Consider the following 25319-nt stretch of genomic DNA (forward strand, 5'->3'; position numbering starts at 1 on the left):
ATATAATCCGTAAACAACGCTTTTCTGGTTGCAAAGTCCGATGATCGGCTACTGTAAATAACAAACTAAGTAGAGGGATTTTGAACAATGCGATGTAGAGGCACAAGAAAATGTAGTTTATAACAAGAGAGAACATTCCTTTGTCTGTGCGGTTGTACTTTATGCAGCAGTAATGAAGTTGAATCTTAAAAGGTTTGCAGAATGGTAACACATCATCATTGCAATTAATTCTGTTAGGTCAACAAAACTCACTACATACCCAAAATAAATACATATGAAAAAGTGATCGGATCTGAAAATAGAGAGAAAATGAGTTGCTGCGCCCAGGGCCAGTGACTGCAGTTATTAGCAACCTACAGCTTTGCCTTCAGACTTCGACATGCGTATGGCAGAGCAGTCGGGAGATTCTGACATACTGATGTAGTACGTGAAACTCTAAATGAATCACACAGTCAATGTCATGATGGTATTACAGATGACTTACATTAATAGACTAAATTGGCATTTCATTGATGACAGTAACCTAAGTAGCACTTCACTGTCTGCATTTACTGCTTTATGCTGTACTGTTGTGCATTTTATACACTTTGGTTTGGTCTGAGGTGTGTGAGTGTGCCCTGTGATGAGTTGTCACCCCATCTTCCATTGTTCCCTGTCTTGCACCCGTAGCATGCAGGATAGGCTCCGGACCCCCGTGACCCTGAATGGGATAAGCTGTTACAGAAAATGGATGGATGGATGGATGGATGAATTTTCAAATAACATTATCAGGGTGTTCTATTGCATCCAAGGAAAGATTACCTTTGCTTCTGACTGCTGTGACCCTACATAGGAAAAGCAGGTATGGAAAATGGATGGATGGTTTTCTTAAATTACAATATGATTATGGCTTTAAAGTCTTATTTGTGTGTCTGGAGTAGCGGCAATCTCATTTCACTGCTGGCGCACTCGGACAAAGGCCTATTTTTCCCATCACGCATTGTGATCCCATCACCTTGTCACAATGCATGCTTACGTGATTGGTTGATTGTTGCACACGGCACACTTTTATGTGCATGCACTCAGGAAGTAATCTTGAGCTGTGTCCCCATTGGGGGGCTGCATCCTTCTAAGGCTGCATTCAAAGACCAAATGCATCACAGCAAGGTGAGAAGGCTCCTTCAAATGTGGTCTAGAAATGCATCCTCCTTTTGCTGAGACATAAAGGATCCACCCAATGCATTCTTTGCAGCCCAACATATCCAAAGATTCCCTGCTCAGAGCTAAAGTGGGAGTGTCCCAGCTAGACCACAGGAGCACTTTGTGACTCAAGGATAAGGGGAGTAGCAGGTGGTGGTGGCCAGACCATCCCACATGACAACGCTTTCTGTTCAACCATCGAAGAACAGAGTCTACAAAGGCTACACCTTCATGAAGTGCACTCCTTGAAGGATGCAGCCACTGAATTCCGACGGAGCCTAAATGAATCTTGGGATAAGTTAGGCCACTAAGGATTCACCGGGTGGATCCTTCACGGCCCAGGAAATGAAGGACATATTCCTAGGCTGCATTTGAAGGACGCATTTGGCCTTCGAATGCAGCACCTTAATCGGGACATGGCCTCAGTTTCAGTAAGAAAACGTGGCTTAATGTAGATTGCTGATAGTCAGTGTCACCATATCGTTTCTCTAGGATTGCATTTGTTGGGTTCTCTTAAGCTGAAACTTATCTTCTAACGCTGACTTTGTTAAACCAATTTTGTGATACAGGCCCCAGAATCACAGACTGTCCCGCACCATGGCACACCTGTTTTCATGTGAAGTATGAACCTGTCCTTAAGCGAGAGTATGGTTTATGGTATCTACTTTTCATAGCTACATCACAGGTTTCCCAAAATGCATGATGCATTTTGCCCCCGCAAGCCATTGTGTTTAAAACAATGTGTTTCATATAGTGGGGTCAAAAATATATATCGTCTGCCCTGTTGTGCCCTCCCCAGTGGAAAAACTAAGAATAGCAGTTTTAACTTAAAATAAATTGTGGAGTGTTCTCATTTCACCCCCCATTTCGAGCCCCAGTGCATGCACCAACACACACCCCAGCGACACACCCACCAGGACACGAGTCCCCCCGGCCCAGCTGAAACCCCAGCCCGGAGGCAGAGTGCCCCCAGAACCCCAAGCCCGCCCCGGATTTACCCAGGAGCAGCGCGACCGCCAGACCGGTAACCTACGTCCGCCGGCACAGGCTCCCCCAGCAGCGCCGCCTGCAGCCTCCAGAAGGACCCCACCCAAGAGCCAAGGCCAGGACCGCAGTCCCAGCGCCGAACCCCCCCAGCAAACCACCCCCAGGGAACCCTCAGATGCCCCGAGCCAATATGCCCCCCCAACGCCAACGACAATGACCAAAGCCGGACAAAACTGTGACCCCCACGCCCACTAGGTGATGGAGCTGATCAATGGAGCACAGAGAGATTGATCTAGTGTGGCAGCAGAAGCTGTATCAAGACTAATATGGTTCAACAAACTGTCTCTATATTGGTTGATATTAAGATTATTTTTATTTTTCCAGTTCAGGAGGACAGTCTTCTTAGCAATGCATAAGGCGGTGAAAGCCATGTGGATTGTGTTAAACTCTGTAGTGACACCATCTAGGTCGCCCAACAAGCAGACTGAAGGAGAAGCTGGAATGGTACATTTCAGACACTTTGATAAGTCTTCACAGATCCTGAGACAGAACATCTGAGTAGGTGGACAGAACCAAAAAGCGTGGATGTAACTGTCAGGTGTGTCGCCTTGACAGTGTGAGCAGATGTTAGAAGACGTAGAACCCATCCTGAACATCCGATGCCCTTTATAGTGCACTCTATGCAGGATTTTGTATTGTATTAACTGTAAACTGGGATTTCTAATCAGTTTAAAGGTTTTTAAACATATCTTAGACCAGAAATTGTGGTCCCAGCTGACTGATAGATCTGCCTCCCATTTTGCAATGGGAATGGATATTGATTCATCCATTTTAGAAAGTGTCCTGTATATTTTAGACAGTAATTTGGGGGGTTTAGATTAAGGAATTCTGCCACACTTTTTTTTTTACTATAGATTTAACTTGGGTAGAGTTTGGGAAAAATATGGGAAATTTAAATTTTTAAAAATCTATTCTTGTAAATCCCATATCGTTTAACTAATATGTCAAAGGGAATAAAGTCTATTCCTTCTAATATATGTTACAAGTATTTAATACCTTTACAACTCCAATCTGGGAAGTTAATCATATTATTGTTTAGTCGTACGTCGGGGTTGTTCCAGATGGGGGTACGCTTGCATGGGATTAATGAAGACTCAGTCATTTTTAGAAACTCCCAGCACGCTGTCAGAAAAGAGCTAATACTGATGCTTTTGAAGCATTCCTGTCGTCTGATGTTTGAGCTAATGAATGGTAGATCCGAAATCTCTATATTATTGCATAGTGCCTGTTCTACGTCTAGCCAAGGCTCATCTAAGAGGGTATGTTTTAACCACCCTGAGATGTTTTGGAGCCTGTTGACTAAGAAATAGTGGTGAAAGTTAGGCAGATCTAGTCCTCCTTTGTCCTTAGTCCTTTGCGGTGTTTTTAAGCTAATACGTGGGGGTTTATCTTTCCAAAGGAATTTATAGATAGCGGAGTCCAGAGATCTAAACCAGTCAGGATCATTGCAAATAAATAATTAATTCTTGGCAAAACCATAATTTTTATTGAGGCAACCCTTCCCATAAGTTATATGGGTAGGGACTTCCATCTAACCAGATCTTCTTCTACCTCTTTAAAAGTGGGATGTGGTTTAGTTTAGTTAAATCTGCCAGCCTAGGTGAAACATTAATACCTAAATATTTAGTATCTCCAGACTGCAGTGGAGCGGGAGAATTATTCTGGAAGGAGCAATAAATTGGAAGACCTGTAAATTTTTATCAATCCTCCTTATTCCTGGTGGCCCTACTGTGGAAACGATTATCTGGGTAATTTCCAGTGAAGTTCAGAAAGTTGCTATAAGTGGCAAAGACCTTTTGGGTGACTAGCTATCGACTGTTGTCTGCTTGAATGCGTCTAACATATATAGTGTTACATATATAGTCTTTTGAGGGAGTGCATTTCTTTCTGTGTCATTAGCCTTGCCTGAAATTGCATTACTAATAACCAAACCAAGCTAAATGCGTGGTTTAACAATGCTTTGACCGTGTACCAAAAAGAAAGAGGGACTGTCAGTCTTTAGCTGTCAATCTTTTCATCGCTTTCCAAAAGATGACGAATTGAGATTAAATAGGCTGAAGCACCTAAACTTAAAGAGGTGACTGAAAATAATTTTTGTATCTTCATAGTAACAGAGGCAAGGTTGTTCCCTACTTCCTGTAACAAAACATGTCCAACCCCGTTGTTGTGGAGATACTGACACACCTCGCATCTTTTAAGATCAGCCTTTTCACGGCAACTTTGCATTGAACAGAAGTCACGGTATCCGTTCGGGACGCAGATTAACTTTGGTCTGTTATAGCATTATTATGTATGTTAGAAATAAGGTGGATATTTTTGTGTAAATTCACGTAGGGCGTATTCGGCCGGGTAGACCTTGAGTTTGACAACAGTAACCTAAACTGAAACAGTAAATTCTGTTCCCTAAGATAATGCTGGACACAATAGGCACAGAGACGTAGGCGATGATTAATACAATGAAATGATTATTAGATTTGTCATAAGCCTGGGGCAGAATCCGAAACGAGTCCTGAATGATTTGTATAGCTCAGATGTTTCATGGTCTTTGGGCTAAGCTCTGGATGTCTTGAGATCCTAGCAACACCCATGATAATTACTCATTTGTCTTGCAAAATCAGGGCAACTCTTTGTCTCTCGCGGGGAGGTCAGAGTCCGAGACATTTGTGCTCGAAGGTGTTTCATGGAATATTTTATAGAACGGAGTGAAAAATTCAGCAAGGCTTATATGTGGGCCTCCACCAGTTTTTGTCTCGGCAATCAGCATTAGTGATGGGTATAACTAAGTAGATGGAGTTCAGAGAACAGGAATAAGATGACAGATAGCATGGTTTACTTACAAGTATTCGTAGCTCACCTGTAAATAGAATAGTACATGCCCACTCATGATATCATGATGGTTCCCGTTCAGGGACCAACTATTTTTCGGTCCTCAATGGGAACCATTTTATTTTTTTTTGTTTGGGAGCAGCGTATATTGTGGTGGAAACACACAGAATCGTTCAAAAATAGGTTCACGAACTGGAACGGAACATGTTTTCTCAATAGAAAAGTGCCATGTGAGGTAGGGTGGGGCCCCTGATCAAGTCAAGGTGGCCTGAGATAAAGGTGCTTGCACTTCATATGGTTCCAGTCCGTTAATAGTCCAAAATCTTGGACTAGTCAGAGGTCAGTTTCACTTGTGGGAGGAGGTTTGCTGGCCTGTGGGTCTTACACAGTGCCCCCCCCCCCCCAAACACCCTCCCACTCTCCAGACAAATGAGTTATTACTGCCGTCATTGTGATGTTTATGTAAGGCCAATTATACAGGTGTTGCCAAAATTATTATGAAGATCTTTTGCTTTTATTTTATACACACATACAAACACACACACACACGACCAGATACAGTGCATTCTGTTTTATTTTAGGGGTGGGGGAGTTGTTTTTTTCTAGTTTTTTTTAGAAAAAGGATGGTGTAATAGATGTTCTTCCAAATGGGACTTTAATTTCAGTAATAATTATAAAGATCTTCTACCTACTGCCATGATTATCTGCCTCCCCTACTTTCTTGAACCTCATTGTTACCTTTTATGTTCCATTTGGTAGATAATGCCACATGTATCAATGGCCCAATACACAGAACCACACAGCACCCATATACAGCACTAGTCAGATGTTCAGTGTTTCAATTGTTCCTTCAGCTCTGTAGCACTACATTAACCCAACACATTCTGACTTGAGGGCAAACCAGCTCATGGTCCATGCTTTAATACCACTATATGTTGTGTATATATGGGCTTGACTAACTGATTGTGTGGTTTTTGGGAGGGATGGTTTTTTGAAGGAAAACAGAAAAAGTCGAGATATAGAATAGTTCTGAAGTTATCACATTTTTTAAATTAATACTAGACATTAAAATCAAAGAAGGGAGAATTCATGATGTGAACTATTTTTTGCTGGTCATTACCTGGTTAATTTACTGACCAAGTCAGATTAAACCAGGCAGTAACCAGAGCACATTGTTTTTCTTAGCCAGTTACATCATCTGATTGCAATTTTACTAGTTTCATTGTAAATAAGAAATGACAAAAGAAGTTTGACAGGAAGTTCAATCCATGAAGCTGTTTCATCTCAAGGAGGTGGAGAGAAGCTACACCCTGAGAGTATATAACAGAGGTCAGCAGAGAGGGGACCAGACGCCTCTCTGTCCTGCTTATTGTGTTACTAGCTCCTGAGAAAGCTACACATTGAAGAGAAGACTCACAATGGCATCTATGGGAAAGGAGATTCTAGGATTGGCCCTGGCCATCATCGGATTTCTTGGGGTCATCATCATCTGCGCCCTGCCTATGTGGAAGGTGACTGCCTTCATTGGAGCCAACATCGTGACGGCACAAACCATCTGGGAAGGTCTGTGGATGAATTGCGTGATGCAGAGCACGGGGCAGATGCAGTGCAAGGTCTACGACTCTATGCTCGCCCTGCCCCAGGACCTGCAGGCGGCCCGCGCCCTGGTCGTCATCTCTGCCCTCGTAGCCCTTATTGCCATGCTGTTGGCTGTGGTCGGGGGTCAATGCACCAACTGCATTGAAGATGAAGCTTCAAAGGCAAAGGTGACCATCGGCAGTGGCATTGCCTTCATCATCGCTGGTGTCCTCTGCCTCATCCCAGTCTGCTGGTCAGCTAATACAATCATCCGGGATTTCTACAACCCTCTGCTGACGGAAGCCCAGCGCAGAGAGCTGGGAGCCTCATTGTACATTGGCTGGGGAGCTGCTGGTTTGCTGATCCTAGGTGGTGGCCTGCTGTGTACCTCCTGCCCCCCGAAGGAGGACAAGCAATATACTGCTAAGTACTCCCAGCCAAGATCTACGGCTACAAGCAAGGCATATGTGTAAGACTGGCAAGAAAGGTACAGGAGATGAAGACAATCTGCTCTTTGTTCTCTTCTGCAGCCATCTATTTGATGGTCAATGTTTAGGACTGTGAGTGAACATCGTGTTTGTGAAAAGACAGCACAGAAGTGAAGCAGCTCATCACACCAACTTCGGCACTTCATCCGTCTTTTAAATCTGCTTTTGAAATATCGTTAAGGAATGGCAGGAGGCCTGGAACTTGCCTTTATGCCTGACAACACACCTAATACCACAGCAGTTAATGTCCCATAGCTCTACCCAATGTTAAAAGTGAATTACACATCAAATGTATTCATGTAACTTTGTATCTCAAACATTAAATGTTAAAATATTCGTACTACAAACGAAATTAATTAAAATCTAAATGCTAGCCAATGTTATGACGTTTTTATTTTTAGGAACACCAGGCATATAATATCAAACATTTCTCTTCACTTGCTTGTATTTTTTGTTATTATTTTAGATTTTTTTTCTTTAACCAGGAATGTGTTTTATTTTTTATATATATATTTTTGATATTGTACTTAAATTAGTTTGAACTTCTCTATGGATTTTTTTATATGCATTTGCTAAATAACTTCCACAAATTCAAATATACGTGATTTTTTACATTGAAAATGTACAACTATTTGTCTATGAGCTCTATTTAAATAACGTAATTAAATTTTATGTATAATCAAAGGTGAAGGACTGAGTAAAAGACGTTCAAAATAAATTATATTCCCTATAGACAATTATTTAGTGATTTGATGTTGACACCAGGGTATATGAACTGTTTTGGGGTATTTAGTTTTATTTCCTGGTTATTGGGTACTGTTCAAATTATTAATGCAAGTAATTTAAATATTGTGTGCTATCTAAGTCTGAGATGTCAGTTTTATTTCACTTGATTGGCAGTGATAATGGCACACTCTGGACAGGATAAATTCCATGTACAAGTGTTGAGTATATTGCCTACTATTAAAAACATTTTTGCGATACAATGGTTCGTTTCATGAGGTGTTCCCCGCCTTAGTGTAATCAGTAAGACCGGTCCAGCAGGCTTTTTATAAATATACCTTCCACATAACTCACCCACTAAAGCATCCCAGAAATGCTAGTTGCTAAACCGTTTCCCGCTGTGAATTATGCTCAAGGCCATCTGCTGTTATTCAGGGGATTTTTATCACCTGCATTTTGAAATACAGTCATGCGCCTCGCGACGACGTTTCGGTAAACAGCAGGCCGCATGTGCGACGGTGGTCTAAGAAGATTATAATAAAGATGACCGATTCCTATCGCCTAGTGACATAGCGCAACGCATTACGTGTCTGTGGTGATACTGGTGTAAACAAACCGACTGCACTGCCAGTCGTGTAAAACTATGGCACATACAATAATGTACAGTATATAATACTTAATAGTAACTATGTTACTGGTTCACTTATTTGTCGTACTGTACTCTTTTTTCGTTATTTAGGCTACATCATATATGATAGGTGTGTAACAGGCTGTACCAGTGTCTACCTACCCGGTCCTCCATATTTTTGCTCCCTTCCAGCTCCCTGCCAGTCAATCGACATTTTAACAAAAATGTACACTGGGGTCGCTCTAGACCAGGTTGGGAAACACTGGGCTTTACCATCTAGGTTTGTGAAAATACACTACGATGCTCACACAACGATGAAATCATCCTTCCCTGTCCGCAAGAGACAAATTACTGTATTTGTTGTTTTTTAAAAAAAAAAAGTGATCCCACAAAACAAACGTGGTTCTGAGAAACCCTAATCTCTTCTGAGGTAGCCCTCACTAGCAGTTATAATACCCAGTACATCTCCTATCTGTAGGAGCTCTGAGAGTTCCCATGGACTGCTGCTTGTAGTGTCAAACGCTTTTTGATTGAAGTGACAAGATCCTTCAGTGATCCACTGTAGCCCATACAATTAAGCAATGCAGATTTACTACTCGGTTTGCTTTGCCGATTTTATATTTCAATAGATGCTTTAATCCAAATTGATGTATTGTTGAGAAAGCAGGATCAATCAATTAATCCCTTGGATGAAGGACAAATGGTAAAATCACTCTACTTTCTCATAACAGGCGCAGTAGTCAAACCCACAGAACCACGCACGACCCTATTAAAAACTTCATAACACTTCGCACAATTGTGTGTACTGGATCCTATCTATCCTGTAGGACACTTGTAGAGGTGTGCTCGCCGAATGATTTATTATTTTTTTGTGTTCTGTTGTGTAATGCAAGGAACCCACTTACATTATTTGGCTATAGACAACATTCCCATGTTGGTTTAATTAACAAAACCGTGTGACCGAAGCGTCCAGAACTTGGGTAAAAAATGAAATGACTACATTGTGTATATCTGTTGTTGTCAACACAGCAAACATCTCCCGGAGCACAGAAGACCACTCCCTTTAACATAGGTCTTGCAACTCATATTAAACGAAAACAAGATCATCGAGAACGAAAACAAGAAAAGAGAAAGAACCGGTTTTTCAAGGTGAGATTCTGAGAAAACATGTCACCATCCTTGCGTGCCCAACGCATGCACCTGACAGATCACGGTTCATTTCACGTAACATTTTTGCTTACTGAAACCAACAGCGACCAAGCGCTTAGACTTCGTCCTTAGCTAAAGGCAACCGAGCCTGACATTAAGTGACGTTTTTTACAGTTTCATTACAGATCGGTGTAAGTTTATGGCCTCTGAGTAAGAGCTATTTTGAAAATGACTTTGCGGGCAATACAGCTGTACTGTAATAATAGACACTAATAATAATAGACACTTTTAGATACGCACAGTAAATCAAAATAAAGCATGTTGCAGCATTTATTATAGCCCAGATCAACACTGAATGAAATAAAAAAGGTGCTTGTTGCGAGTTTAAACTCCGGATAACATTCCTGAGAAAGCTCTTCAAAAAACGCCTAATGATCTTAGGCAGTGCCTAATATTTAGGCATCCTTTTGGATAAATGCGATTATATGAATGAATCATTAATTCATTTTACGAACTGCTAATCCAGGTAAAGCCCATGTTAAACTACAGTGTTTCCCCTTGTTTACATGTAATAGATCTTAAGGTGTTGGAAAGTACATAATTTACTAGAACAGAACAAAATAGGCAGGATAGTAACCTGTCGAGCATGTTTGTGTCTCTGCGGTCAGATTATTAAATCAACTGGCAGGTCTAGTTCATTTTGCTTGTCACACTGAGTATTTGTGGTGTGGCTCAAATTGTTCTCTACAGAGCCATATGTCAGTGTCAGTTGCATTTAAAATCAATTGCAGCTGTACAGGATCTAGCTGTACAGTTTCAACTGAATTTCAACTGGAGATCAAAGGCCCAGTCCAATGTCATTATCTATATCTTTGATATAGATAGATTAGATACAATAGAACAGACAGGCAGGCAGATTATATTGATCTCTACTCAGAAAATCCTGTGGAATTAAGGAAAAACATTTTGGAGAATTTGAAATGCACTGATCATGATGCTGTGTGGAAATAAACATGAACTTCTTCCCTACGTCACAAAACAATGAATTTGGCAACAAACTGAAAGAACGTCAGCTATTAACATGACTACTACATGACGGCTTCCTACGAAAACAAACACTTTTCCCAATATGATAACGTCATATTGTGACAAATTGTACATGCTTCCAACCAGAGACTCAGGTAAAATGAGAAACGGTTAGGTGTCTATCACACTGAATAATTTTCATTTTGATTTCTTTAATCATCAAACTCGAATGAACAATACGATCTATACGTATACACACAGTCGTGTAATCATATCTTTTTGGGGATCGCTCATTCATTTCTATGGGAAAATGCTAATGCTAATTATGACAACCTTAACCCCGACCCTGCCCTAACCATAGTCATAAATAACCAAACAAAATACAAGAGTTTTTGCATTCTTAGCTTTTTTTAATGCAGTCTCGGATTTTTATAAAATAGAGTTTTCCCTTATGGGGACCCGGAAATTGGTCCCGATAAGGTTAAAAAAAAAAACAAAAAAAAAACAGGTATTCATTTGGTCCCCACAAGGTAAGGTACACCTGGATCACACAGAGCATTCACACATTTATTCACACCTATGGGCAATTTGGTACCTCCAATACAACAATGTTTTTGGACTGGGGGGGGTGGGAACCAGAGAACTGGAAGAAACCCCGTGATGGCACAGAAAGAACACACGAAGACAGGGCTTAGTATGATTCATCATGATTTATCAAGAGGGACAGGTGGTTTCAACAAAGTTACACGTCACCAACGAATGAGTAAACACTTGCAAGCATATTGCCCAACATTTTTATACCAGACCCAAGCACCAAATGCTCATGAAGTGCTGAAAGCTCCCCCCACTGTTGGCCAGCTATGCCCTTGGGTATACTGCCATCTAGTGGCAGAATTTCTACATGTACCAAACTACAACATACCACCGCATGGTTTCAGGTAAATAGAGCAAAGACGCAGGGAATTGATAATGCCATATTAAACAAAAAAAATGTAGGTGGTACATGTGACATTGTCAAGTGACCCATTCAGAAGCGTTGCTACGACATATTTCCCAGAAGTGGTGAGGCACAGACCAACATCTCATTGATATCACACTATTATGAGACCTTAAGACATCACAAAAGACAATAAAGAATGGCAGAAGGCCATTACTGGGTGATGGACACCCTGGATCAAGCTCTGAATCGACGCAAACTTGAGTATGATGACAGATAAATGCACATATGGTCTACATCAGGGGCAGGCAACCTTGATCCTTTAGTGCCAGCATCCTGGGAAACCTGCTGGATAGCAGCACTCCAGGATGAAAGTTGCCTACCTCTGGTCTACATCATCCCCCACGCAGCGGACATGCTCAAGTATGTGAAGTTTCTTGTAGTCTGAGTGAATTTTTCTTGGCGATGATGTCAGGACACAAGGCATTGTGGGGTTTTTTTTTTTGTTTGTTTATAGATATCAAAAAACAATCTTTGGAGCATAACGTTCAAGAGATTTGTAGAAAAAAAAATCACGGTAAAGCCACGGTAAAAGCCCCTGATCACAATCCAATGATGGGAGACGTCACACTCAGAACTCTCCACTTTTTGATAGGTCACCTCAATCTAGTGACTTCCTGTACAAGTACACCACCCCAGGTATGTGCCCTGCCTCCATATTTGATACTGCCCTCTCCCATTGCTCCACTTCCCTCACATCCACCCGCACCCACAGCCCATCCTGCTCCATGCCGTCGATGGTGTTCTCCAGCTCAGTCTTGTACTTCAGATTCTTTACATCTGCCCTCGTTGTCATGCAGACATAGCCCCCTGCATGGGCACATCAATAAAGCATCACAGAACGTACAGTCACTGCTATAGCATGAACATCATTTCATGCACATGTGCAAAACATGCATCTCTGAAAATCCATTATTTCAGGAGCATGAAAAAAGGCATTTTCTCAGAAACTAAACCCAAAACGGCATGAGACGTTCATAGTACCATAAATTGAAACCGATCAATGACCTACCATGTTTCAAATGGACTTACGCGTATTGTTGTCAGCGAGACAAATACAAATGTCGACGAGATGCACACTAATCTTGGTTTATATTTACAATTAACAATGATCTTAGCTGCTACCTATGCAGTTTTCAACATGAAGTTGTTGTAATTAGTGAAAAAAAATTATGCTAATGTTAACTGGTACAAAGACAAGTATTCAGTAGAAGAGACTGAGTGATTCCATCTACAATTAAAAGCAATTGCCAAAAAGTGGACATATGTAGGGGGGCGGCATGGTGGTGTAGTGGTTAGCACTGTTGCCTCACACCTCTGGGACCCGGGTTCGAGTCTCCGCTTGGGTTACATGGAATTTGCATGTTCTCCCCATGTCGTCGTGTGGTTTCCTCTGAGTACTCCAGTTTCCCCCCACAGTCCAAAGACATGCAGAGGCTAATTGGAGTTGCTAAATTGCCCGTGTGTGTGTGTGAATGGTGTGTGAGTGTGCCCTGTGATGGCTGGCCCCCCATCCTGGGTTGTTCCCTGCCTTGTGCCCATTGCTTCCGAGATGGTCGCAGGGGGTCCAGAGCCTCAGTAGGATAAGTGGTTTGGAAAATGGATGGATGGACATAAGTGTTTTTCATCATGTCATCAGACAACAGCAATATTAAAGTTCCCAGGAACAACTTAACATGACGCACATGTACTTCTCCATTTTCCCTCGCTCTGACGGCCACAGACACACCTACCTGGCTTAGCCACCTGCCACAGCTCCTTGACAACAGTGACAGGCACATTACCGGCACTGAGGATCCCAACAATAAGAACTGCATCAAATGACCCTGTGGTGGAAACCAGGCCACGGTGAGAAGCTTAGACCAGGCCGCAAGGAGCGGTGTATCGTTTGATTGTAGATTTCTTACCACACCCACAAGCCAAAGCATTGAAATACAACTAACAGGAATCCTTCGTACCAGCTTGAACAGGAAGTGGTTCCATTCCCAGCATGCACTGCTTCAGCTCTTTGTAAAGGCCTTTCCTTTTGGCTATATCTAACATGGACTGACTGCCGTCCACCCCAAAAACGTTACGGAATCCCATATTATGCAGCTGCAAACAAATAATACGGGGGTGAGGTAGATGACAATCGGCATGGGAAGGAAGGGCCAAGTTCAGTTTTGTTCATTATGTGTGAAGGTACAGAGTTTGCAATTATGTGTAAATCAATAATTTCATTGGGGGGAGGGGGGCAGTTCATTCACATTTGTACTGATGATTTACTGATACCATTACGTGGAATATTAACGTGATCAACAAATAACACTAAAGAAAAACAAAATACTTAAAAAAAAAAATACACACCTGTGCGCAAACAAGACCGGTTCCGCAAGCCACGTCTAGTACGGCCGCCGTGTCCCTATTTCCTCGATAGGCGGCAGACAGGAGCTCCGCTGCCAGAGATGGAGCTCGATATTCCAGGATGCCGACATCCTGGACACACATGAGGGCAGTAAGTTTGCTTACTGTAGGCGCCTTCGCCAGGCGTTCCGCACATGCCATCCTCATCTTACCTGATCATAATTACTAGCCCAGTCGTTGTAGAAAGCAACCTTTTCCTCGGCACCCGTGCTTTTGTGCGCGAACAGAAGGACTTTTCTTACGTCGCTGAAGGTCCTGTTCACATCCATCTTTATAGCTGTCAAACAACACCATCGTATACCATCTTTGATCGTAAAAATGCACATGTATGGTTTCCATCACAACGTGTTTATGTGTTTGACAAAGTCACCGCACAGAAAACTCACCACTATTGTGTTTGTTTTTTTGTTTTTTTTTTGGGGAGGCGAAACGTACCTTACTCCAGAACTACTTGACCCTGAATTATTGGGCCGAAGCTGCAGGGATATGAGAGAAGGTGCCGGAATACGCGAACCGTAAGAAGAAACTTTTGGACGGTGCAGGCTTTGATCTGCGGTGGGTGGAGGTTCCCCGCGCTTGAATATCCCGTCCGGGGTGAGACGTTCGAATGGTCTGCCTTGAGGTCTGCCTTGAGGTCTGCCTTGAGGTCGTGTGCTGGCCGCAAATCCCACAAGACCTAATAGCAGCTTGCAGCCCCAGAAGAAACCTGCAGACCAGGAAGAGGCGGAGCTCCCAGCCCGAGTGGAACCTCCAAGGCTGCAGTCTGTCTGCAGACTCCCTCCCTCCTCCAGCTCCATGAATCAGTGCACGTTCACTGTCCTACCTGTAGAGCGAGCCGAGCTGGAAACAAAAGTCTTTTCCGAATTTAGAAAACTCAGATTGACAGCCGAGTTAGTCAGTCACACTTATCTTCTGTTTTTATTGACGAAAGCCTCCCTTAAAAAAACATGGAGGAATGGGGAAAGTCGTGGCATTCTCTCCGTTTTAGCTCGGTTTCAGTCCTATAGACGGGCTGCTGCCAAACTTTCCTGCGCGTCTGCCTTTCCCACTGGGCGGTCGTTCCGTGTAACTTTAAGCCGGGGATTTTTCGGCCTGTTGTTTGTTATTCTTTTTTTAAAAAAAAAACACTTCACCGTGAAGGTTAATTATTACTTTTTGTATTTTATTGTTCATATACAATTATCGGTAATGTTTAAAACAAGTTCGAAGTTGTTGAAATATACGGTTAACCCCGTTATAGTGGTGTTGTTACAGCATAAATGGTTAACCAGTTAAATGTAGTACTTCGCGTAGAGTTTCCAAACTTTTACTGTAACACTTTGCTATTGAGGCTATAAAGCTATTTTGTGCTTGTATTGTTCTGTGTGTATATATGTGTTTAGACTTGTGTTCGAACCAGGTTAAAGTCGATCTCGGTGTTTACGTAGCTACGATTTCTAAGTAACTCGTACCTCAGTAGCCAAGGGTGGACATCTGTATTGTGATTGTAGGTTAAAAAAAAACATTGATGAATAATTTCTAGTTCTGTGATGTTAATGTATGACAACTGGTATTGTGCAGGATTATGGATTTTGTTGAGCTCTCTTTAACAGCTCTTTGTTTTCGGTAGGTACAGACCCTAGAATGTCGATCTTGGGCTTAAAGAAGAAACAGCCGAAGACTTTCAAAGTGAAAGTCATCACCATGGATGCTGAAGTGGAGTTCAGTTGCGAGGTATTGATGATCGTCGTGGTCTGAGATATTTGGCTTCAGCTAAACCTTCGGGGTCACATGATAAGAACTGTTTTGAACCAGATGGCTTGTTGTTTATGCACATTGAAGTCAGTCTTTTTAAATCATTTTTTAAAAATGTATTATGACAAAGGCCAGACCAAGTATTTATTTTTACGATATGTGTATGGTGATGCGATGTTTTGGTCATTGGAACAGATTCTGTATCACAGCAAAAACTGCTGGCCGTACAGTGAATGAATGATTGAGTGTTTTCCTTGTTGATTTTCAGGTTAAATGGAAGGGAAAGGATCTTTTTGATCTGGTGTGTCGTACAATCGGACTGAGGGAGACCTGGTTCTTTGGGCTCAGGTACACCGTGAAAGATACCTATGCTTGGCTGAAAATGGAGAAGCGGGTGAGTTATCGTTTTGATGTGGGACGGAGCAGCAGTGTCTGTCGTAATGTTTGCCTGATGTTGAAAGATTGAGTATCTCAGTGATGCTCTGTGTTTATTTCTAAAGCACTGTGAAAATATTTTGAAATGTGCACTGTCTGAAATTGCTTTTATATCACTGTATATGTCTTGAAAGTTTGTCCTCTCCTAAACACTAAGTTTCAGATTGTGTTTTCCACCCAGGTTTTAGATCAGGAGGTTCCGAAAGAATTTCCTATCACGTTTCATTTCCTAGCAAAGTTTTTCCCGGAAAAAGTGGAGGAAGAGCTTGTTCAGGAGATAACGCAACACCTATTCTTCCTACAGGTTGGCTTCTTTTTAGTCGTTTTTTGTTGGCAGTGAGGATCACTGGGCTTTAACTGATATAACGTGTCCCGTTATGCCACAACGGGGAGTGTTGACTGTTGGCTTCTCCCCTTAGGTGAAGAAGCAGATCTTGGATGAGGAGATATTTTGTTCTCCGGAAGCAGCTGTTCTCTTGGCATCATATGCTGTTCAGGCCAAGGTCAGTCCTTCAATTTTTGGCATGAAATTTCTTGACTTTCAGTTTTAAATATGAATAATAGCTTTTGTTTTAACCTTTTTTATGTCATGACATATAAAATAACTACCTTTCCAGTGTTTTCACATCTCATCCCATCCATGAGCTTGTGAAAAAGGATGTCTTGGTCTATCCTTAAATAGAAAAAGAATCTCACACCAGCATCTTAACCTCCCATTTTCTGTTTCAGTATGGAGACTACGACCCCAATTTTCACAAGCCAGGGTTTTTGGCCCAAGATGAGCTCATGCCTAAGAGAGTAAGCACCTCGAAAGCTGACTTTGTGTCCCAGTCTGGCTCCCTGGTCTTGGGACGTGTGTATTAGAGGCTCTGACCCATTGTCTGTGTGCTCAACAGGTTCTGATGCAGTATCAGATGACTCCAGACATGTGGGAGGAGAAGATAACAGCGTGGTATGCGGAGCATAGGGGCATCGCCAGGTGAGGCCGCTTTAAACACATCAGAAGTTCTCAATTATTTTTCCTCGAGGTCCAAATTCTTTTCAGCCACGCAAAGCCAAGGTCCACGTTTTGGTCACACGGTGTAGATTACTCTGTGTTTCAGTCCGGATGTAGATTGCGGTCTGCCATTTCAGTACCCCTGTTTGCGTTCCCATGTATAAGGTGTTTTTATGCTGTCCAGTCCAGCACAGCACAGCGCCGCATGTTTGGTGTGTCTCCCGTTATGATGTATGCAGCAGCTGTGTGGAAATTCTGCGAAACTTGGACGGATTGGGAAACCGACCCTGTTTTGAAGGATGCGGATCTTGAGTAGTATCGTTTCGCTTGTCATGCCAGCTGGGTGGCTGCCCGGTGAGGTGGGGCTGTGTCCATGAAAGAAGAGCGGGCTCCTGTTCTCAGAACATAACGCGCCTTCCTTTTGTACTCTTTAGGGATGAAGCTGAGATGGATTACCTGAAGATAGCACAGGACCTTGACATGTATGGAGTCAGTTACTTCTCAATAACTGTAAGGCACTTGTTCTTTGTCTTCTAGCTCGGGGTCATGGTTTGGTAGCTGCTCACAATCCTTGTTTTTTGAGGGCGATGTGAAAGCCACTGTACCTTATACCTAATCGCTACCAGTGCCAGGCTGCTATTTAATTGCTGTTTTAAATTTAATTCAAACCCAGTCCTCAATGACCAAATATGGATTTCTTTATTTCTATGCTCCTAACTGCGTAGCCAATGACGTTAATGAGTCAGCTCGTCAGTCTCTACTTGAGCTGAATTAGTCTTGTTGATTTATAACACTTAAGGGTTTGAGTACTTCCCTTTGCGGGGCTTGGGCCGGGGTAAAGGATGGGGGGCCACTGGTGCTGTTTCACTGCCCCTCTCCTAAATCCTGCAGCAAAACAAGAGGGACACAGAGCTTCTCCTTGGGGTGGATGCCCAGGGGCTTCACATATACAACCCCAACAACAAGCTGAACCCTAACAAGTCCTTCCCTTGGAGTGGCATCAGAAACATATCCTATAGTGAGAAGGAGGTAGGGCATCCGATCTAGGTCTCAAAGAGTTTGAATGTTATCGATGTTTTCTGTTCTTTTGGTTGCTTAAAGGTGCACGTAACTTCTTTTAATGTTCTCTTGCAGTTCACAATAAAGCCATTAGACAAGAAGAAGGAAGTCTTTAAGTTCTATTCATCCCAGCTCAGAGTCAACAAACTGGTGGGTCTTTTTTGGGTTGAGTGGCATGACTTGAGTGTATGTACAACTTGCAGAACTGCATTATGGAGCTGCCCCCCCCCCATGCAGATTCTGCAACTATGCATTGGAAACCATGACCTGTTTATGCGGAGAAGGAAGGTGGATTCGATTGAGGTCCAGCAGATGAAAGCACAGGCTAAGGAGGAGAAAGCCAGGAAGAAGGTCCGTCAGGCTGCTGGTCACGAGCTCATTTCCCGGGGGAGACTCTGAAAGTGGCTTTAATGTTATCAGTGTAAGGAAGCAAACGGTGTGTTTTCGCTCTGCCCAGATGGAGCGGCAGATTCTCTCCCGGGAAAAGCAGATGAGGGAGGACGCAGAGCGTGCGAAAGAGGAGATGGAAAGGCGGCTCTTTCAGCTACAGGATGAGGCACGGCTGGCCAATGACGCACTGGTGAGGGATGCAGGGGGGCGTTCCTGACCCCGAGCAGTGATGTTAATGGCTTGTTTAGATGTCGTTTATAATGTATATGCAAATGTGAGTAAAGAAGAATAGCAACAGGATAAAATTAACTGGTGAGTCGTGCTGTTTTTAGAACAGGTCCGTGGGTGACTCGGGTGGTCCTTGGGGTCATCCTGGTGCCCGCGGGCACCATGTTGGTGACCCCTGAGCTAGGGAAATCACTTCACCTGAAGAGGTTTAAAAGGGAATTTTCAGTACAGTCAACCCTTCCACATGGGGAGGGAGGGGGTGGGGGTGTAGAGGCACAAGCCCTCTGCGGTCTGGAAAAACTGTATGAGATGTGTTTCGTTTGTGAGCAAAGCGAATGGAAATGCACTGTACATGTCTTTTGTGGATTTGCGACTCTCAAAATTTTTTGTTTGTCATCTGCGGCTTTCGCAAAAATTCACATTTGCTTCCTTATGCAGACCCTGTGATATATCGAGAATCGATGTGGCAAAGTCGCGATGTGGAAGGGTCAAGTGTACGCAGACCAAATTGAGGGTTTTTGATAGGTTGTGCAACAGAAATATATTTTTTGGTCTAAACTTTAATTCATCGGCACTTTAAATTTATTTATTGTGGCTGTAATTCACTTTTTAAAGAAAACACTGGGATTTTGATGTTATATCTTGTTTCAAAACTGCAAGTTCGTGTGTCACTACAGCCAGCGGGTTGTTCCCTTAGCTTCGCTCGGAGGAGACGGCGGACCTGCTGGCGGAGAAGGCCCAGATCGCGGAGGAGGAGGCTAAGCTGCTGGCCCACAAGGCAGCCGAGGCGGAGCAGGAACGCCAGCGGCTGGAGGTCACGGCGCTGAAGACGAAGGAGGAGAAGCGGCTGATCGAGCAGAAGATGCGGGAGGCGGAGCAACTCACCGTCAAGCTGGTGGAGCAGTCCGAGAGGAGGTCAGATTATACCACCAGTCTTCCTGACGGCCAGAATCTCAAGAGATACCATCGGCCGACCCAGTGACCATATATGGAATGTGAATCTCTGATGTTAGGCTTCACCTATGATTCCCATTTGCAGACTGCTTATTGGCTGTCCCGTGTTCTTGATTTATGAACTTTCTGATGGATCCATGCTTGTAGAAGTCCTTGTTCACGCTCCGGATGAACATGCATGTCTGTCCTTCAGGCTGAAAGAGGCAGACCATCTGAAGCAGGACCTGAACGAGGCTAAGGATGCAGAGCGCAGGGCCAAGCAGAAGCTGCTGGAGATCACCAAGACCACCTACCCGGTAGGCTCTGCTGGACCACAATATGCCCCCAGCATCGGCCTTCAGGCTGAAGTACACCTTGGCTTTCCTTCCTCCTCTGCACTATGTCATTGGGCACATTTCGTTTTTAGATCATGGCGGCTTATTCCAGCCCCCCTCTGACCCTTGAAGGAGGGGACCTTAACCTTGATGCAGGGCCCTGCAAGATGGACTTCAAGGACAGCGATATGAAGAGGCTGTCCATGGAGATCGAGCGGGAGCGGTGCGCGTGGTGCTGCGACTGTACCTTAGTTTTGCGTATTGTGCCGTTACCCAGTACTAATGGGGCTCGTGCCTTCCAGGCTGGAGTACATGGAGAAGAGCAAACACTTGCAGGAACAGCTGAAGGAGCTCAAGTCGGAGATCGAGTCCCTGAAGCTGGAGGAGCAGCAGCAGAGCAGCATGTTTGCCCCCCGCACCGACCCCCGCCTCTACTTCGAGCAGCCATACGTCCCCCAAAGCAATGTGAGTATCCCTGTGCGACACTAACACTGGAGTAGAGCTGGCACGCAGTGACCACAGTGCAGTGTGCACCAGAGCCGGTCCCCTCACACACTTCACCTTCCAGTGTCTTCACTTCTCCAGCACAGTGAGCACCTGCAGGTCTTAACACTTTAGGCCAGTGTTTCCCACCCCAGTCCTCAGGGACCCCTCACACAGTCCACATTTTTGCTCCCTCCCAGCTTCCAACACATCTGTACCAGGAATTTAGTGTTTTTCATTGGCTGGGAACTGGGAGGGAGCAAAAACGTGGACTGCGTAGGGGTTCCTGAGGACTGGGTTGGGAAACACTGCTTTAGACTATGTAGTAACAAGCTCAGCTCCCAAGTCTCTCATCTGAAGTCTAATCCATAGGTCTACCTCACCTCTGGTCTTGCGCGGGCTACGACATCAGGCTTTTACTTTGCCTGGTTCCATAAGGTCTGGCTGCCCTCCAGTGTCTGTGGGTTATGGGGGGGGTCGGAGGCGTTGCCATTCAGCATTCTCTTCCCCCCACCCCACCCCGTTCCTCATCAGTCCCTCAGGATCACTCCAGGGACATGCTGTACCACTGATTTGTTATGCCATATACTTTATTGAAGAGAATGCAGCTCTTATTATGGCTGGTTGTTAGAATTTCAGCTTTGCACATGTCACCGCCCTTGCCGCAGCAGTCTTGCACGCTCACACTGTGTTGCGTGAGCACGGCACAGCGCTGCACTGTTCTCGGCAGAATGGACGTGCTGGTTTCCTGCATTTTAATTCCCTGTGTGCCGGTCTGTTGCTTTGACTCTAGGTCGGGCACTATGATATGGAGGTTATCTACATTTGAGAGCCCCCCGGGAGGATAATGAAGCAGTCTTGAGGTGAACAGCTATGCTGCTCTTCCCCCTTGCCCCCTCTCCCCCTCATTAAATGTGTCTCTTTCCATTTTGACCTATCATCATGTGCAGCAGTGCCCCTGGTGTTAGGAGGATTAACGAACAGGGTCAGGCCTGAAATATAACGATATCCCTTGCATACTGGTTTTTCAGTTCGAGGGATGGATTTTTCAGCTTTGCTGGAAAAATTAAACAAAACCCTTATGTCTGAAAGTGGTTTTGTGCCCGGTCCCATGTGGTTAGGCTGAGGTACAGTGACTGCCTGGGATGTGGAGATGCTGCTGGGTTTTGTCCAGCGCTTTGAGACTCCAAGGACATGCTTTGCTTCATGCAGAAAGATGCCCCCTAGTGCTTGCTGCTGAAACTGCACATGCTAAAAATGTGTATTATTCCTGTAGGTGACACCCCCCCACACACACACGTTGTTTTTTTTTTTAATTGCCTGGTGTACCTACTCCTATTGCGGTCAGATTACAGTGATGCAATTCAACTGGTCGATTCTAACAACAGAATTTTCAGCTCAGTGGTTTCCCCAAGTATGGGCCCGGATGTCTTAAGTTATATATCTTGGTATATCTGGTCTGTGTAGTTTCTCTCCCATTTGCTGTCGGCCAAGCTCGTACACCTCTCGCTAAATGGTGACGTAGGGGCTCACTTTGAGGTCCTGACGTTTTGTTGTGTCTCTTTCAGCGAAACTCCGCCTACCTGGCTCAGATGGCGTACTCCGAGGAGGTGTGACGAGGATTAAGGGCGGGTGACTGGCCGCCTTGCGCTCCTACCATCCGTAAAATACATGTACATTATATATATATATAATCACTGCCTCGCATTAATGACACTCAAACTATTGAAATACCTCTGCAGTAATGCAAAGTCATTTAACTTTTCTTCTCCTCCTTTTGTGACGTGTGTGTTCAGTGAAACACAAACTCTGCAAATGCTTTTTTCATTTTCCTGATTTCAGGGACTTGTTGCTACCACTGCAGCAAATTAAACAGCTCAGCATTTAGCCTAGTGTGTGTTTCGTATAACCAAGTACCTTCTTCTTGTAACACTTGGTGTTTCGCATGTTCAAATGGAAGTTGAATAAATACTTTGTTCTACAATGTAGCCTGAACGGTGCCGTAACTGTGACACTAGGCTTCTGATCTCAAAGGGGTTAGAAGATAAGAAATTTACAAACGGGAGGTCATTCGGCCCATCAAGCTCATTTGGGGAGAACTGAACTAATAGCTGAAAACTTGGCTTGTGCTTGTCTGTTTCGTTGGAAAGCCAATATATTTATTTGCAGAAGCTGAGTTTAGTACTTCATTTGAAGCTTTTACATGCAGAAAGTCTTACTAAATAGTTGGGACAAGTAAGCTGTTTCAGTGTTGTCTGATTTACTTGGTGCTTCTGTTCAATGCGGCTGATTAGTTTTAGGTTGGTCCACACTCCTAATTGTATGTTTTTAATTAAGCACCCTTAAGATATAAACCTTATACCTTCTGTTTTTTATCTGACGATCGAATGTTCCATGCCTTGAAACTCCAGCGCCCCCCTTGTCAGCCATCTGTCCCCCCCCCCCCCCCCCCCCCATGCATCACAGGTCACGTTGGATTCACTTGCAGTTCTACTCTACAAGCCGCGCACATTTCATTGCATCTTTCCTGCCAGCAAATCTTAACAAGACAACAGCCCGTGCTGCTGCACGCTAAATCTAGCAGCTAATTATAATTGTAACTTGTGGCAACTGCCAATTTCGACAATCTTACTAAAACCACAGTATTGTTACTAGTGTGTCATGCAGTCATATTCCCTAGGCATTCAGGATTAAATAGCTAACTTTCTGTCGATTTGGACCTCTACGCAGGTCCAGTCCTATGTCTGGTGTCTGTTTACTCGTCCTCTCTTGTGGGCTCACCATGCAGTATTCTGTCTAGCATTCCTACAGTAATGCGTTTTGTTTTCAGCAAGAGTGGACTTTTCAGGTCCAGAAAGTAAGAATCCAGACCATGTTTTTGTTTCAGCCAACCGGTTGAATACTCTGAGACTGACTTTTTAGGCTTCGCTAGGTGGTTGAAATAAAATCTTGGTCTGGATGTTTTCTTCTTGGACCTGAAATTTCCACCTCTGGTTTTCAGCCAAACATAAGCAGTCATGTTTTAATGATTCATTACAAAGCTCATTTAAAAATGAAATCATTATTATAGGATCTGTATTTGGCCTTTTATGAGCACTACTAATAAGGAGCCTTAGGCGGGAGGAGGGCGTCTCTTTATTGTGTGCCGTGAGATGGTGAGAGCTTAGGCCAGTGTTTCCCAATCCGGTCCTCAAGGACGACATAGACAGTCCATGTTTTTGCTCTATCCCTGCTGCCTACCGGGAGCTGGAAGTGAGCAAAAATGTGAGCTGTCTGGTAGAGAGCTCGGAGGGAGCATAAACGTGGACCGGCTGTAGGTCCGCGAGAACCAGATTGGGAAACACTGGCTTAAGGCATCTTGCAGGCTAGCCCTGGCTCTGTACCCGGGATGTTCACTGCTCTGACATTTCAATAAATTATGTCAATACTTTGTTTTTTCCTACTTCTTTCCTTCTAAGATGAGCCTCCGTTTCTATACAAACCCCACAAATAATGCATCTTAACCTCACTGAACCACACTGCTCAGCTTGCTTTCATCGCTGTGCCCCGTCCCGTATACATGCCGACCAGAGGCTATATTCACTGTTTTTAGTGACCAGTGAGGACAGCAGGACGACTCAAAGTCCCAGCCGTTCCCCGGGAAATGTGTAGCGGTGTAGTAATAATGGCAATGATGCATTGGTAGGGCACTAGCAGGGTGTGTGGGTGATTAACCCTAGATACACCATTTTAGTTACCTTTCTCTGCTGCCACCACTCACCTTGAAAATGGGTCACTTTCCTCAGACCTATCGGCTTTAGGACAATAACCCCACCCCCACTGTGCATGCCAGTTGCCATGGAGTCAATTGCTGAGTGGGAGGCGCAATGTTGATGGGAGGGGCAATATGGGAGGGGTTTATAGTGGTACCCTAACCCTTGTTGTAAACCCCTTGTACTCATCACTCAGCTCCTAGCTGCAGTAATATATATTTGAGCCAGTTTGCACAAGCAGTCCAAAAGCATGCAGTTAAACCAACTGGCATCTATTAATTGCTTTGTGTGTATGTATACGTGCATATGCTCTGTGATTGGCTACCATTTCTATCTTGTGTCTGTGATACGCTTTGTGCCCCTGTCCCTGTCGTTTCTTAGCGTTATGGTATAAAAGCTACATGTTATGCCCATTCCTTCACGGTTCTGTTTGACCAGCAGAGGGCGTGAGTACTCGGCATTTAATTCTGGCGTTTTTCAAGGCTGTCCTTGTTTAAAGCAACAGCAATGTTGCCTGCTCGCATGCTTTTTCATGTAGGAAGCTTTTTTTTTTTTTAAGACGGCCTTTTGCGAGAGAGGATTATGTGCTCGAAATGTCACTGATGTCTGCACTGCGGCAGAACGAATTAACCTGTTGTTTCAGCGGCTTTTCTGTTTTCTGTTTAATATTAATTTATATTTTCTGTTTAATTGTATTTGCTGATTTGCATAAAATGTTTTTGAGGTCTCCTGTGCCTGTGTTTTCCCCACACACGCACCATACACATTGTAGCTGTTAAACCTGCTATTGACATGCTATATGACCAATTCTGAATATTCTCCATTAATTTTAAACAAGCTTGGTTTAGTCTTTTTGTAAATTGCACAAAGGCTGTGAATCGTTTTATAGACGCCGTGCTCAGCGTTATCATCCGGCCGCCACAAAGAAT

At 43.8% G+C, this 25319-nt stretch overlaps 3 protein-coding genes across 6 annotated transcripts; 2 read left to right on the plus strand and 1 right to left on the minus strand.

Annotated features, from left to right (window-relative positions):
- The first annotated feature begins 6384 nt into the window (after positions 1-6384).
- LOC125712889 (claudin-4-like) lies at positions 6385-8104 on the plus strand. The gene has a single exon (XM_048983444.1). The coding sequence runs from the start codon at positions 6471-6473 to the stop codon at positions 7101-7103; it is 633 nt and encodes a 210-aa protein (XP_048839401.1). The 5' UTR covers positions 6385-6470; the 3' UTR covers positions 7104-8104.
- Positions 8105-11339: 3235 nt separating this feature from the next.
- mettl27 (methyltransferase like 27) lies at positions 11340-14740 on the minus strand. The gene is made up of 6 exons (XM_048983439.1): positions 14480-14740; positions 14197-14321; positions 13988-14116; positions 13600-13735; positions 13375-13467; positions 11340-12451 (listed from the first exon to the last, which is right to left on the minus strand). The coding sequence occupies exons 2-6, from the start codon at positions 14311-14313 to the stop codon at positions 12243-12245; spliced, it is 684 nt and encodes a 227-aa protein (XP_048839396.1). The 5' UTR covers positions 14314-14321; positions 14480-14740; the 3' UTR covers positions 11340-12242.
- On the plus strand, positions 13798-24068 carry nf2b (NF2, moesin-ezrin-radixin like (MERLIN) tumor suppressor b). 4 transcript variants are annotated; one of them, XM_048983433.1, is made up of 18 exons: positions 13798-13822; positions 15654-15757; positions 16047-16172; positions 16395-16517; positions 16633-16716; positions 16943-17011; positions 17110-17192; positions 17645-17720; positions 18102-18239; positions 18345-18419; positions 18507-18620; positions 18727-18849; positions 19585-19802; positions 20035-20137; positions 20248-20378; positions 20458-20620; positions 21432-21501; positions 22207-24068. In XM_048983433.1, the coding sequence occupies exons 1-17, from the start codon at positions 13813-13815 to the stop codon at positions 21465-21467; spliced, it is 1776 nt and encodes a 591-aa protein (XP_048839390.1). In that variant the 5' UTR covers positions 13798-13812; the 3' UTR covers positions 21468-21501; positions 22207-24068. The 4 variants fall into 4 exon arrangements, with proteins under 4 accessions (XP_048839390.1, XP_048839389.1, XP_048839392.1 ...); XM_048983432.1 differs by lacking the exon at positions 21432-21501; XM_048983435.1 differs by lacking the exons at positions 13798-13822; positions 21432-21501 and adding an exon at positions 14806-14934.
- The last annotated feature ends 1251 nt before the right edge of the window (positions 24069-25319 follow it).

The sequence above is a fragment of the Brienomyrus brachyistius genome, chromosome 18 (genome assembly GCF_023856365.1).
Source record: "Brienomyrus brachyistius isolate T26 chromosome 18, BBRACH_0.4, whole genome shotgun sequence".
Classification (NCBI taxonomy): Eukaryota; Metazoa; Chordata; class Actinopteri; order Osteoglossiformes; family Mormyridae; genus Brienomyrus; species Brienomyrus brachyistius.